Source organism: Punica granatum, chromosome 2 (assembly GCF_007655135.1).
Source record: "Punica granatum isolate Tunisia-2019 chromosome 2, ASM765513v2, whole genome shotgun sequence".
NCBI lineage: Eukaryota > Viridiplantae > Streptophyta > Magnoliopsida > Myrtales > Lythraceae > Punica > Punica granatum.
This window is the reverse complement of record NC_045128.1, coordinates 6,303,133-6,318,020: the sequence shown is the minus strand read 5'-3', so window position 1 is coordinate 6,318,020 and position 14,888 is coordinate 6,303,133. Positions and strand designations below refer to the sequence as shown.

At 37.4% G+C, this 14,888-nt stretch overlaps 2 protein-coding genes across 2 annotated transcripts; both read right to left on the bottom strand.

The window, feature by feature from the left end:
- Positions 1-6,399: 6,399 nt before the first annotated feature.
- Positions 6,400-7,662, bottom strand: LOC116197287 (glucan endo-1,3-beta-glucosidase 7-like). Its single transcript, XM_031527379.1, has 3 exons — positions 7,524-7,662; positions 6,933-7,196; positions 6,400-6,728 (listed from the first exon to the last, which is right to left on the bottom strand). Exons 1-3 carry the CDS (start codon positions 7,600-7,602, stop codon positions 6,697-6,699), a joined length of 375 nt encoding a protein of 124 aa, XP_031383239.1. The 5' UTR covers positions 7,603-7,662; the 3' UTR covers positions 6,400-6,696.
- A 5,973-nt stretch (positions 7,663-13,635) lies between these two features.
- Positions 13,636-14,888, bottom strand: LOC116197327 (glucan endo-1,3-beta-glucosidase 7-like). Its single transcript, XM_031527436.1, has 3 exons — positions 14,758-14,888; positions 14,167-14,430; positions 13,636-13,963 (listed from the first exon to the last, which is right to left on the bottom strand). Exons 1-3 carry the CDS (start codon positions 14,834-14,836, stop codon positions 13,932-13,934), a joined length of 375 nt encoding a protein of 124 aa, XP_031383296.1. The 5' UTR covers positions 14,837-14,888; the 3' UTR covers positions 13,636-13,931.

The window sequence follows — 14,888 nt, the reverse complement described above, 5'->3', positions numbered from 1 at the left end:
TTCATTTCTATCACAACAAGATGGACTTTACCTAGGCTAAGAATGGACCAATTAGACCGCATTCAAGACTAGGGAGGGGCTATATGAATGGCTGGTAATGCCGTTTGGACTATCGAATGCACCGAGTACGTTCATGAGGGTGATGAACCAGATTCTGCGGCCTTTCATTGGTCGGTGTGTGGTCGTGTATTTTGATGACATCTTGATCTACAGTGCCGACCCCGAGCAACACTTGGCCCACTTGCGTGAAGTCCTCTCTGTTCTTCGCCGTGATTTTTCGATATTTAAGGCAAATTCCATCATTTAGGATCTCAAACAGGCAATTTATGTTAATTAGGGTGTTTTTGCAATTTTTAAAAAGTTTAGTTTTTTTTATGCAATTTAGGTTTATTAATACCCTATTTAAACTTTCTGTAAGCCCTAGGGCAAGGGAGTCGTCTTTTGAATTATCAATAAAATTCAAAGCTTTCGTGCTTTCTCCAATCTTGGATTCGAGTTTGATGCCTATTTCCTGGTATTCGTAGAATCAACAGGTATAGAAGGTCGTAGTTCCGGTATTCGTGCGCGAATCAACGAGTCTGTGACGGTTACTCGCGTTGTACGCTGCGTCACTTGGTGACTGTTGAATCGGTGCCGTGCAACAGTAGGTAATCATGCGTGATTATTTCGGACAGATTAATAGGTAATCATGAAAGTTTCCACCAACAATGTTCGAAGGGAATGAAAACAGGAGAGAAATTCTTGGAGCTCGCCCCTTGGCATGAATAAAACTCCAACCAATGATGAATGGGTATTAATTACCCAAATTACTGCCATAATCACAAATTAATCATAGCAACATCTAACTGATGTTTCTCAACACATTTTTGTGAAATAAGACTGTATAAAATTTTCTCGAAAAGAAAACCCAATTTTCTTTTAAGTAAAAGAGCTACTAAGCTTACTTGCGGAGTGAAGTAGCGGGGCAAAAGCTAAGAGGAGGAGAAGAGACATGGGACTGAGGTTTGTGGAAGGGAAGCCATAATGGATGGATTGATTGATCAAAGAAATGCTTAGAATGATTTGCACTTGCAGTGTCTCAACCATGAAGAAATGCATATATATAAATATATGTGGGTGTGTTTTTAAATAGTGACAGTGAGTTACCAAATGAGCCGGAGGAATAAATGTAGTTAGTTAATAATAAAAAGAAAGGTTATTAACGTGGTGTTTTATTGTGGAGGAAAGAAAAATTCAATTTGACTTTGTCCTCCACACTTGGACTTATCCAGGCCATAAACTTTGTTTCTTTACTAAATCAAACTCTATTCACTTTAACTTCACTTTACTTTCCTATCAATTCAACAATACTATTATTACATTTATATTTTTTTCTTCAATTTAATTATAAATTCTCTCATATACGTTTTCTTTACTGTTATTACAATTAATTTTTTAATATTAATTTCTCTCGACTATTCATTACTTTTCCTTCTATTTAACAATATAATCATTACTTTTTTATCTTCTTATTCAATTCAATAATAAACTCTCTCATTTTTTTTTTCATCTCGTGGAGTTAAGTATAGTTATACTCTATTATGTTACCAAACGCTACCTAACTAATTAAGTTCGAGTTAGTTTTGCTCGATCAACACATTTAAACGATTGATTGGAGTCGGTTTGTTTGTGCTGTCCTCGACTCTATGATTAAAGTGGAAGCATAGTTTGATTAAAAGGGAACAAAAATACTCAAATTATAATATGAGTTGGATATGGTAGTTGGAAGCATAATTTTTCTGAAAAATTAATATATAATTGTACTAACGTGGATAGGCTCAAGCAGTTCATCGCTTGTTCCATTTAAGCAAGGTCTCGGATCCGATTTTTCGTGAATGCAGAAAATCCATGCTGGGAGAGTTTTATTCCTTAGTGGGCCGACCCGGTTCGATTAGATTTGTCGAGATCAAATTGGGCTACAATATATTAGGGTTCATACCATATAATTGTGAATAATTGCTTTTGCGTATCAATCATTTAGATGGTTTTAAATTAATACCCCAAATACTATAGCATATTCCAAGATTACCAATTATTTTTTAAATTGTTTTTATCAACAATAGTCCTGCATCAATTTTTAAGTTCGACACTTTACAAAAATTGGCCAAAGGGAGAACTAATAACTTCAATGTGCATCTTTAAAAGGGTTAATAAAAAAATTCTCATTTTAACGATTCTAGCGCGAAATTTTGTCTTTAACTAAAAATGCACAAACGTTTGATTTGATAACAATTTTAGCATGACATTAAAATCTTCGTTAATTTGGACAGAATCGGGACCATAGAGGGCGCCGGCGACCCCAATCGGGGGGAGGGCGCCGGCGAACGCAATAAGGGGGAGGGTGTTGGTGACCCCAATTAGGGGAGTGATAGCCGGGGTCAAGACTCCACCAAAGGAATCGGGAGAATTCCTAATTTGAGAGTTCTCCCGATTTCGGGGGATGGCCTCGATTCTGACCGCTAACACCCCCTTACATGATTGGGGTCACTAGCACCCTACCCCCCGATTGGGGTCGTCGGCGCTCTCTATGACCTCAATTCCGTCCAAATTTACGGAAAAATGGACCCTGCTAAAATTGATATCAAATCGAAAGTATGAACATATTTAGGTTAAGAAAAAAAAATTCGTGCTTGAATTGTTAAAATGTGAAAATTTTGTATTTTTTTGTTATTAATCCTTTTTAAAATAACTAAATAAATGACACCCCTATTCTTGGTCCTAATTCTGGCCCTATTGATACCTCCGGGCTAAATGGAAAAAGTGAAATCCCCAAGGACTGCGGGTTGGTAGGATTGAATGGAAATATGATCATTTACGTAATTACCAAGCAAAGTTCAAAACATTACGCCAACAAAACGAAAAGGGAATGAGAACAGGAGAATAAATAGATGAATGTGTATTAATTACCCAAATTACTGTCGTAATCACCATTAACCACAGTAACATTATTACCGTTTTCTCAAAAGGTTTTTGTGGAGTAAGATCATTTAAAATTTTCTCGAAAAGGAAAACTTGACTTTCTTTTGATGTTGATGCCATGGAAAATGCAGGGAAGTGAAAGTACGTCTGAGCTTACTTGCAGAGTGATGCAGAGTGAAAAAGCAGGGCAAAACCCAAGAGGAGCATTGCCATAAGAACTAGAGGTGTGTACGGATGCCGAATATACCTGGAAACGATTAAAACCTACCCGTTATGGTAGGGTCTAGTTCTGATTGAAAATTGGATAGGGTCCATCAAGAGAGGACATAGTGCGGTGACGCACCTCTCTCCTGGTGATCAAGAAGTCTCAGTTTCAATACTTAGTGGGACTACTCGTGCTCCTTTATTAGATATTTAATATTTCTATTTCAATATACTACATGGACTTCCTTTGTAATTGAAAAAAAAAAGAAAAAAGAAAAAATGATAGGATCCGAGTATAAAAATTAGGAATCGGTGAAATCCGATTCCGATTCCAGCAGAGAGAGTACCCACAACTGGAACCAGAACCAGGATCTGCAACCTGCCTTTCTATATATACACGTAAATATACAACATGCATATACATATATATATATATATAAATTAATAATCCCACATAAACAAAAGGGAAAAAAATAAAATGGAAAACCCTGGAATTAGCTCTCTTTTATCTCTACTTCATCCATCTCTCCCCTGAGCTCCCCATTGACGCCCATTCCTCTAGAATCGTTTAGCCATCGCAATCATTTTTCAGGGCGACAACGGCTGCTGCTCCGTAGGCTCGAGGCGTGAGCTACTGCTACTCTTCTTTGTTGACACTACCATGAACCAGCCAAATCGTGAAGCTCTGTTGCTCAAGTAGTGGCCACTGACATGCTTTAGAGCTTCTCTAAGAAGAACCTCCCTACCTCGGCAATGTAATGTAGTGCCGGTTCGAAACTCCCAAACAGTGGTTACCGTCCCGCGAGAGTTCCTCGAGACTGCCGCACTGGTGGGTGATCGAGAAAAAAAAGAAAAAGAAAAAGAAAAGGAAAAAGAATAGTATAGATTTTAAACGGGTATTCAGAACCTGTGATATAATACAAAGTTTTGGATAGAGTTCGGTTCTATGACTAATAGTGGTAGGGCATAGTTCCAAAATTATGGAACAGGTCCTATATAGATAGGATCCGGATATCTTGAAAACTATAGGGTATCCAAATTCGCACGGCCCAAATAGGATCTGAGGTCTGTGGAAGAGAAGCCATTGATGGATTGATTGACGAAAGAACTGCTTTGAATGCTTTCTAGTGTCTCAACGAGGGAGTATACGTGCATATCTATAGCGGGCAAGAAGGTCTTGATGTGGGCCCACCCAAAGGTGCATGTGGACCCCATGGGTGTGTCTAGTCTCTTCTGTAATGGCAATGAGTTACCAAGTAATGAGCTGTAGGTTTAAATGTAGTTAGTTACTATAAAGTTGTTAATGCGGTTTTTATTATGAAGGGAACAAAAATCTTTTTATTATGAAGGGAACAAAAATCATGTTTGTCTTTGACCTCCATATGTGTGGCCAAAAATTAACTAATTAAGTTCGAGTTAGTTCTACTCAAACATTAGATTGAAGAAGTTAGAATGATCGGTTTGATCATGCCACCATCGATTCTAAGATTTGTGTAGTTGGCTCGGTCGATTATGCAATCTATGAAACTTGGGGTGTCCGTTATTGGTTGGAACAATTCAATGGCTCGATTGGCCGCCCTTCTGAGGTTATTACTTTTGAAATAAAAATTTCCACTTTAGTACCAGAAAGATAATAAAAACTGATGAATATATTAAAGTTACATCCCCAATAACTTTGAAATTGAATAATTATATTACCTCATTTTAAAATAGGACACCCACCATCCTTGTTTTTGTGTGCGCTACTGCTGACATGTCACGTGTAAATGCCTCGTTAAATAATTTTTTTATTTGAAACATTTTTTGTTCAATAACCAAAAAATTCCAAAATTTTCACATTTTAATAGTTTTAACACGAACTTTTTTCTCTCATCCAAAAAATACAAAATTATCGAAACCAGAGCAAGGCAATACCGTTTTGGAGCAAGAAAGTGTCACTAAGACGCAAGACAAAGCGATGAAAGCCTGAGGCGTTCGCCAGAAGTTTTGAAGCGAGCAAGAGTGCCCAGAATGCGAAGATTATTTAAAAACACATAGCAAATAGGATCCAAAATTCTATATGTAAAAGAGGGAATGTTGTAACTGCTCAACACATGATCTCGACTTTCAGAGACAAAGATCACAATTGCTGGAGAGCAAGGAAAATTTATAAATAGCTGAAGATCCCAACGGAGAAAGGACCTTTCGTTCAACAAAAATTTCAACATAGCTTTCAATTAGCAGTAGACTAATTTATTAGTAAGAGTAGTCTAATTTTGATTTCGAGCTTGTAGCAGTAGGAGTTTATCCTCAACGATTCTGGTTCAACAGTCTATGATGGTAGAAATCGTCCTCAACAGCACGATCGTGAGCTCATTGCCATCATCCTACGGCTATTTAGCTAGAGCATCTCAATGTGGTTGCATCCTCCATTGTTGATACAGGCGACTTCAAATCAGTCTATAGTAGTGCACGACCCTGGCGGGATGGAAGGGAGTGTAAAATATCCTTTGTGATCTTGGTTTGAGTTTGTATTCTTCATTACCATCTCTGTATTCCATCGACTTTGTGATTGCAAAATAAATGCTTCGCAATTGTGCGCTGTCTCTCTATTGTCACGAAGTCCTTTTAATTAAGTCATTTACAAAACTCCAAATTAGGATTTGAACAGAAAAATAAGTTCTCTAATTCTCTAGAAAATAGGAAAATTTTAAACTATCGTTCTCCAATCACCAAAATCTAGCCACAACTGACAAAAACAAAATGAGAATTAATGAAACCACGGTGTGGGAGTATCGGGATACGAAATCAACTAAAAGCACCTTGTGGCAAGGAACCAAGCCGATGCTCGAATGAGGACTGTTTGTTTTAATCAAGAGATTATTGACACCTTCTAATCTCACCCAAAAAAAAAAAACAACTGATCATCTTGTCCCAGAGAAGGCTAATAATGGAAATGACAGGGAAAAGTGGAGGAACTTATTAGTACTGATGAAACGGAGTGAAAGCTAATGTCTGTGGAAATGATGCCATTAGTGGATCGATCGATGAATGGATGTTTCGAATGATATCAAAAGTCTCAACCAACATACACAGACTTACATATTTATTTATATACAAATATATTATCTATGCAGACGAGAAGGTTAAATGGAAATGAAGGAAAAAGACCCTTTCTGATTTTTATATATATATATATATATATATATCGCGAGAGAGAGAGATAAGGTTAGTGAATCAATCAGATGGGTCAGGAGATGAGCTGCGAGAACGAAATGCGGTATATTCGAAATTGGATTCTTGCTTCTACAATGCGTAACCCTTCGCAATACGATTAATGGATAAATGAGACAAGGCTAGCTTAATCTCTCAAACCCATATATTAGATAAAGGAAAAAAAAGCGTTTAAAATGAAGATCAATTTATTAAGCGGCACTAAACACAGTAATTCTCTCTGATAATCCTCCTTTTCTGATTTTTTCTTCCCCTTATTTTCCCACATCACATCAAACTGAAGCTTTTCTTCTCTTTCTCTCTTTAAGTCTCTCTCAATTGCTATTTACCAGGATATACGCAGCTATCATGACCTGAAAACAAGAGGAATTTGTGAAATAATACTCTTCAGTTAAAAGAAGATTCATGAGTCTAGATATAAAGAAAGAGAGTATATACTACACTTAAAACATTTCTACAAGAGTGAGTATTTTTTTAGTATTGATAGATTTTAAAAATGGCTAATTATTCGGAAAAGGTTTTCAAATAAAAGCGGGCCTTTGTAAAAGAAGTTTTACTTGGATCGGTGGAAGTTTGCATGGCCGCGCCGCCAAAGTCGCAATCAGTAGGTTTCTTCTCAGAGTGCTGGAAGAGGGAGTTCATGGCATACGATGCATGAGCAGCGACTGTGTTGGGCTCAAAGCAAGGGGCTCCTGGTTGGATTGAGGCGCAGTCCGCGCCATGACCACAGGCATAGTCAAGGGCTGCCTGGAGCTTTGGGACTTCAGCTCCAGTCTTCGCGATGCACCAACTACCATTTGGTTCCGAAGCTGCCTTGGTGACTGTTGAATCGGTGCCGTGCAACAATAGGTAATCATGCGCGATTATATCGGACAGATTAATAGGTAATCATGAAAGTGTCCACCAACAATATTAGAAGGGAATTAAAACAGGAGAGAAATTATTGGAGCTCGCCACTTGGCATGAATAAAACTTCAACTAATGATGAATGGGTATTAATTACCCAAATTACTGCCAAAATCACAAATTAATCACAGCAACATATAATTGATGTTTTTCTCAACACATTTTTGGGAAATAAGACTGTATAAAATTTTCTCGAAAAGAAAACCCGACTTTCTTTTAAGTAAAAGAGCTACAAAGCTTACTTGCGGAGTGAAGAAGCAGGGCAAAAGCTAAGAGGAGGAGAAGAGACATTGGGGCAGAGGTCTGTGGAAGGGAAGCCATAATGGATGGATTGATCGATCAAAGAAATGCTTAGAATGATTTGCACTTCCAGTGTCTCAACCAAGAAGAAATGCACATATATATATATATATATATATATATGTGTGTGTGCGCGCGCGCGTTTGTAAATAGTGGCAGTGAATTACCAAATGAGCTATAGGAATAAATATAGTTAGTTAATAATAAAAAGAAAGGTTATTAACGTGGTGTTTTATTATGATGGGAAGTAAAATCCAATTTGACTTTGTCCACCGCACTTGGCCTTATCCATGCTATAAACTTTGTTTCTTTACAAAATCACACTCTATTCCATTTAACTTCACTTTACTTTTCCATCAAATCAATAACACAATCATTATATTTTTATTGTTTTTTTCAATTTAATAATAGATTCTCTCACATACTTTTTTTTAATTATTATTACAATTAATTTTTTAATATTAAAAAATTCTCCAAATTATTCATTATTTTTCCCTCAATTCAACAACATTGTCATTTCTGTTTTATGTTCTTATACAATTAAATAATAAATTCTCTCACGTATGTTTTCTTAACTATAATTACAACTAATTTTTTAAAGATAAATTTTTTCAATTACTTGTATCTTCATCCCGTGAAATTAAGTATAATCATACTCTACTCTATTACCAAACGCCACGTAACTAATTAAGTTCGAGTTAGTTTTGCTCGAGCAGTAAATTTATTTTATGCTTTGTTTGTTTACTAAATCACACTCTACTTCGTTTAACTCCACTTTATTTTTTCAATAATTCAATAATACAATCATTAAATTTCTACATTTTTTTCAATTTAAAAATAAATTTTCTCGCGTACTTTTTCTCAACAATTATTATAATTAATTTTTTAATATTAAATTCTTCTAACTATTCATTTTTTTCTCAATTCAACAATATAATCATTACTTTTTTATCCTCTTATTCATTTTAATAATTAATTCTCTTACATATTTTTTCTAAACTACAATTACAACCAATTTTTTAATAATAAATTTCTCCAAGTACTTTTGTTTTCGTCCCGTGGAGTTAAGAATAATCATACTTTACTCCGTTACCAAACACGACCTAACTAATTAAGTTCAAGTTAGTTTTGCTCGAACAGTACATTTAAGTGATTGATTAGAGTCGGTTTGTTTGTGCCGTCCTCGACTCTATGATTTTTTATTAGATTTCGCGTGATATTAATTTATCAAACTAAGGTTCACCATACATCATGAATTCGATTCTCCCCTACTGGTGACCAATCTAGGATGGCATATACTGATAAAGTCTCCATATGATAAGAAATACATATCCGGTGAGCGCTCAAAGAAAACAACAAAATGCTCTCTTAAATAGACAAGCCTCCGAGCTAGTGCATCGGCGCTGAAGTTCCCTTCGCGGAAGATCTGCGCAGCACGAATACCCTGGAATGTACTGCTGAGGGTCCTGCAATCAATCACAAGAGTACGTAGTAATGAATTACTACAACTATCACCCCAACAAGATCATATACGACCTTGGCATCTAATTCCACCTCAAGGTGGGTGATACCAAGACTGAGAGCGAGCTAGAGTCCATGTCGTTAATGCCCATAGCTTGGCCACAATACTGGGTGCTATACCGATTCTACGTGTGAAGCCTGCCCGCCACTGTCCATTCTCGTCTCGGACGATGCCACCGCCTCCTGCCTTACCAGGATTACCTAGCGCCAAGCCATTGGTATTAAGCTTGAACCGGCCTGGACTAGGGGAACCCATTTGACCATGAACTCACTACAACTTTTTTACCGCTGCGAAGGACTCTGCAGCCCTACTACGGGTTAACAAAGGGTTAATAAAAAAAAATTGCATTTTAATAATTCTAGCGCGAACTTTTGTCTTTAACTAAAAATGCACAAACTTTTGATTTGATAACAATTCTAGCATGACATTAAATTTTTCGTTAATTTGGACAGAATCGGGACCATAGAGGGCGCCGACGACCCCAATTGAGGGGAGGGCGCCTGCGAATGCAATAAGGGGGAGGGTGTTGGTGACCCCAATTGGGGGAGTGATAGCCGGGGTCGAGACTCCACCAAAGGAATTGGGAGAATTCCTAATTTGAGAGTTCTCCCGATTCCGGGGAATGGCCTTGATTCTGACCGCTAACACCCCCTTACATGATTGGGGTCACTAGCACCCTACCCCCCGATTGGGGTCGTCGGCGCTCTCTATGACCTCAATTCCGTCCAAATTTACGGAAAAATGGACCCTGCTAAAATTGATATCAAATCGAAAGTATGAACATATTTAGGTTAAGAAAAAAAAATTCGTGCTTGAATTGTTAAAATGTGAAAATTTTGTATTTTTTTTGTTATTAATCCTTTTTAAAATAACTAAATAAATGACACCCCTATTCTTGGTCCTAATTCTGGCCCTATTGATACCTCCGGGCTAAATGGAAAAAGTGAAATCCCCAAGGACTGCGGGTTGGTAGGATTGAATGGAAATATGATCATTTACGTAATTACCAAGCAAAGTTCAAAACATTACGCCAACAAAACGAAAAGGGAATGAGAACAGGAGAATAAATAGATGAATGTGTATTAATTACCCAAATTACTGTCGTAATCACCATTAACCACAGTAACATTATTACCGTTTTCTCAAAAGGTTTTTGTGGAGTAAGATCATTTAAAATTTTCTCGAAAAGGAAAACTTGACTTTCTTTTGATGTTGATGCCATGGAAAATGCAGGGAAGTGAAAGTACGTCTGAGCTTACTTGCAGAGTGAAAAAGCAGGGCAAAACCCAAGAGGAGCATTGCCATAAGAACTAGAGGTGTGTACGGATGCCGAATATACCTGGAAACGATTAAAACCTACCCGTTATGGTAGGGTCTAGTTCTGATTGAAAATTGGATAGGGTCCATCAAGAGAGGACATAGTGCGGTGACGCACCTCTCTCCTGGTGATCAAGAAGTCTCAGTTTCAATACTTAGTGGGACTACTCGTGCTCCTTTATTAGATATTTAATATTTCTATTTCAATATACTACATGGACTTCCTTGTAATTGAAAAAAAAAAGAAAAAAGAAAAAATGATAGGATCCGAGTATAAAAATTAGGAATCGGTGAAATCCGATTCCGATTCCAGCAGAGAGAGTACCCACAACTGGAACCAGAACCAGGATCTGCAACCTGCCTTTCTATATATACACGTAAATATACAACATGCATATACATATATATATATATATAAATTAATAATCCCACATAAACAAAAGGGAAAAAAATAAAATGGAAAACCCTGGAATTAGCTCTCTTTTATCTCTACTTCATCCATCTCTCCCCTGAGCTCCCCATTGACGCCCATTCCTCTAGAATCGTTTAGCCATCGCAATCATTTTTCAGGGCGACAACGGCTGCTGCTCCGTAGGCTCGAGGCGTGAGCTACTGCTACTCTTCTTTGTTGACACTACCATGAACCAGCCAAATCGTGAAGCTCTGTTGCTCAAGTAGTGGCCACTGACATGCTTTAGAGCTTCTCTAAGAAGAACCTCCCTACCTCGGCAATGTAATGTAGTGCCGGTTCGAAACTCCCAAACAGTGGTTACCGTCCCGCGAGAGTTCCTCGAGACTGCCGCACTGGTGGGTGATCGAGAAAAAAAAGAAAAAGAAAAAGAAAAGGAAAAAGAATAGTATAGATTTTAAACGGGTATTCAGAACCTGTGATATAATACAAAGTTTTGGATAGAGTTCGGTTCTATGACTAATAGTGGTAGGGCATAGTTCCAAAATTACGGAACAGGTCCTATATAGATAGGATCCGGATATCTTGAAAACTATAGGGTATCCAAATTCGCACGGCCCAAATAGGATCTGAGGTCTGTGGAAGAGAAGCCATTGATGGATTGATTGACGAAAGAACTGCTTTGAATGCTTTCTAGTGTCTCAACGAGGGAGTATACGTGCATATCTATAGCGGGCAAGAAGGTCTTGATGTGGGCCCACCCAAAGGTGCATGTGGACCCCATGGGTGTGTCTAGTCTCTTCTGTAATGGCAATGAGTTACCAAGTAATGAGCTGTAGGTTTAAATGTAGTTAGTTACTATAAAGTTGTTAATGCGGTTTTTATTATGAAGGGAACAAAAATCTTTTTATTATGAAGGGAACAAAAATCATGTTTGTCTTTGACCTCCATATGTGTGGCCAAAAATTAACTAATTAAGTTCGAGTTAGTTCTACTCAAACATTAGATTGAAGAAGTTAGAATGATCGGTTTGATCATGCCACCATCGATTCTAAGATTTGTGTAGTTGGCTCGGTCGATTATGCAATCTATGAAACTTGGGGTGTCCGTTATTGGTTGGAACAATTCAATGGCTCGATTGGCCGCCCTTCTGAGGTTATTACTTTTGAAATAAAAATTTCCACTTTAGTACCAGAAAGATAATAAAAACTGATGAATATATTAAAGTTACATCCCAATAACTTTGAAATTGAATAATTATATTACCTCATTTTAAAATAGGACACCCACCATCCTTGTTTTTGTGTGCGCTACTGCTGACATGTCACGTGTAAATGCCTCGTTAAATAATTTTTTTATTTGAAACATTTTTTGTTCAATAACCAAAAAATTCCAAAATTTTCACATTTTAATAGTTTTAACACGAACTTTTTTCTCTCATCCAAAAAATACAAAATTATCGAAACCAGAGCAAGGCAATACCGTTTTGGAGCAAGAAAGTGTCACTAAGACGCAAGACAAAGCGATGAAAGCCTGAGGCGTTCGCCAGAAGTTTTGAAGCGAGCAAGAGTGCCCAGAATGCGAAGATTATTTAAAAACACATAGCAAATAGGATCCAAAATTCTATATGTAAAAGAGGGAATGTTGTAACTGCTCAACACATGATCTCGACTTTCAGAGACAAAGATCACAATTGCTGGAGAGCAAGGAAAATTTATAAATAGCTGAAGATCCCAACGGAGAAAGGACCTTTCGTTCAACAAAAATTTCAACATAGCTTTCAATTAGCAGTAGACTAATTTATTAGTAAGAGTAGTCTAATTTTGATTTCGAGCTTGTAGCAGTAGGAGTTTATCCTCAACGATTCTGGTTCAACAGTCTATGATGGTAGAAATCGTCCTCAACAGCACGATCGTGAGCTCATTGCCATCATCCTACGGCTATTTAGCTAGAGCATCTCAATGTGGTTGCATCCTCCATTGTTGATACAGGCGACTTCAAATCAGTCTATAGTAGTGCACGACCCTGGCGGGATGGAAGGGAGTGTAAAATATCCTTTGTGATCTTGGTTTGAGTTTGTATTCTTCATTACCATCTCTGTATTCCATCGACTTTGTGATTGCAAAATAAATGCTTCGCAATTGTGCGCTGTCTCTCTATTGTCACGAAGTCCTTTTAATTAAGTCATTTACAAAACTCCAAATTAGGATTTGAACAGAAAAATAAGTTCTCTAATTCTCTAGAAAATAGGAAAATTTTAAACTATCGTTCTCCAATCACCAAAATCTAGCCACAACTGACAAAAACAAAATGAGAATTAATGAAACCACGGTGTGGGAGTATCGGGATACGAAATCAACTAAAAGCACCTTGTGGCAAGGAACCAAGCCGATGCTCGAATGAGGACTGTTTGTTTTAATCAAGAGATTATTGACACCTTCTAATCTCACCCAAAAAAAAAAACAACTGATCATCTTGTCCCAGAGAAGGCTAATAATGGAAATGACAGGGAAAAGTGGAGGAACTTATTAGTACTGATGAAACGGAGTGAAAGCTAATGTCTGTGGAAATGATGCCATTAGTGGATCGATCGATGAATGGATGTTTCGAATGATATCAAAAGTCTCAACCAACATACACAGACTTACATATTTATTTATATACAAATATATTATCTATGCAGACGAGAAGGTTAAATGGAAATGAAGGAAAAAGACCCTTTCTGATTTTTATATATATATATATATATATATATCGCGAGAGAGAGAGATAAGGTTAGTGAATCAATCAGATGGGTCAGGAGATGAGCTGCGAGAACGAAATGCGGTATATTCGAAATTGGATTCTTGCTTCTACAATGCGTAACCCTTCGCAATACGATTAATGGATAAATGAGACAAGGCTAGCTTAATCTCTCAAACCCATATATTAGATAAAGGAAAAAAAAAGCGTTTAAAATGAAGATCAATTTATTAAGCGGCACTAAACACAGTAATTCTCTCTGATAATCCTCCTTTTCTGATTTTTTCTTCCCCTTATTTTCCCACATCACATCAAACTGAAGCTTTTCTTCTCTTTCTCTCTTTAAGTCTCTCTCAATTGCTATTTACCAGGATATACGCAGCTATCATGACCTGAAAACAAGAGGAATTTGTGAAATAATACTTTCAGTTAAAAGAAGATTCATGAGTCTAGATATAAAGAAAGAGAGTATATACTACACTTAAAACATTTCTACAAGAGTGAGTATTTTTTTAGTATTGATAGATTTTAAAAATGGCTAATTATTCGGAAAAGGTTTTCAAATAAAAGCGGGCCTTTGTAAAAGAAGTTTTACTTGGATCGGTGGAAGTTTGCATGGCCGCGCCGCCAAAGTCGCAATCAGTAGGTTTCTTCTCAGAGTGCTGGAAGAGGGAGTTCATGGCATACGATGCATGAGCAGCGACTGTGTTGGGCTCAAAGCAAGGGGCTCCTGGTTGGATTGAGGCGCAGTCCGCGCCATGACCACAGGCATAGTCAAGGGCTGCCTGGAGCTTTGGGACTTCAGCTCCAGTCTTCGCGATGCACCAACTACCATTTGGTTCCGAAGCTGCCTTGGTGACTGTTGAATCGGTGCCGTGCAACAATAGGTAATCATGCGCGATTATATCGGACAGATTAATAGGTAATCATGAAAGTGTCCACCAACAATATTAGAAGGGAATTAAAACAGGAGAGAAATTATTGGAGCTCGCCACTTGGCATGAATAAAACTTCAACTAATGATGAATGGGTATTAATTACCCAAATTACTGCCAAAATCACAAATTAATCACAGCAACATATAATTGATGTTTTTCTCAACACATTTTTGGGAAATAAGACTGTATAAAATTTTCTCGAAAAGAAAACCCGACTTTCTTTTAAGTAAAAGAGCTACAAAGCTTACTTGCGGAGTGAAGAAGCAGGGCAAAAGCTAAGAGGAGGAGAAGAGACATTGGGGCTGAGGTCTGTGGAAGGGAAGCCATAATGGATGGATTGATCGATCAAAGAAATGCTTAGAATGATTTGCACTTCCAG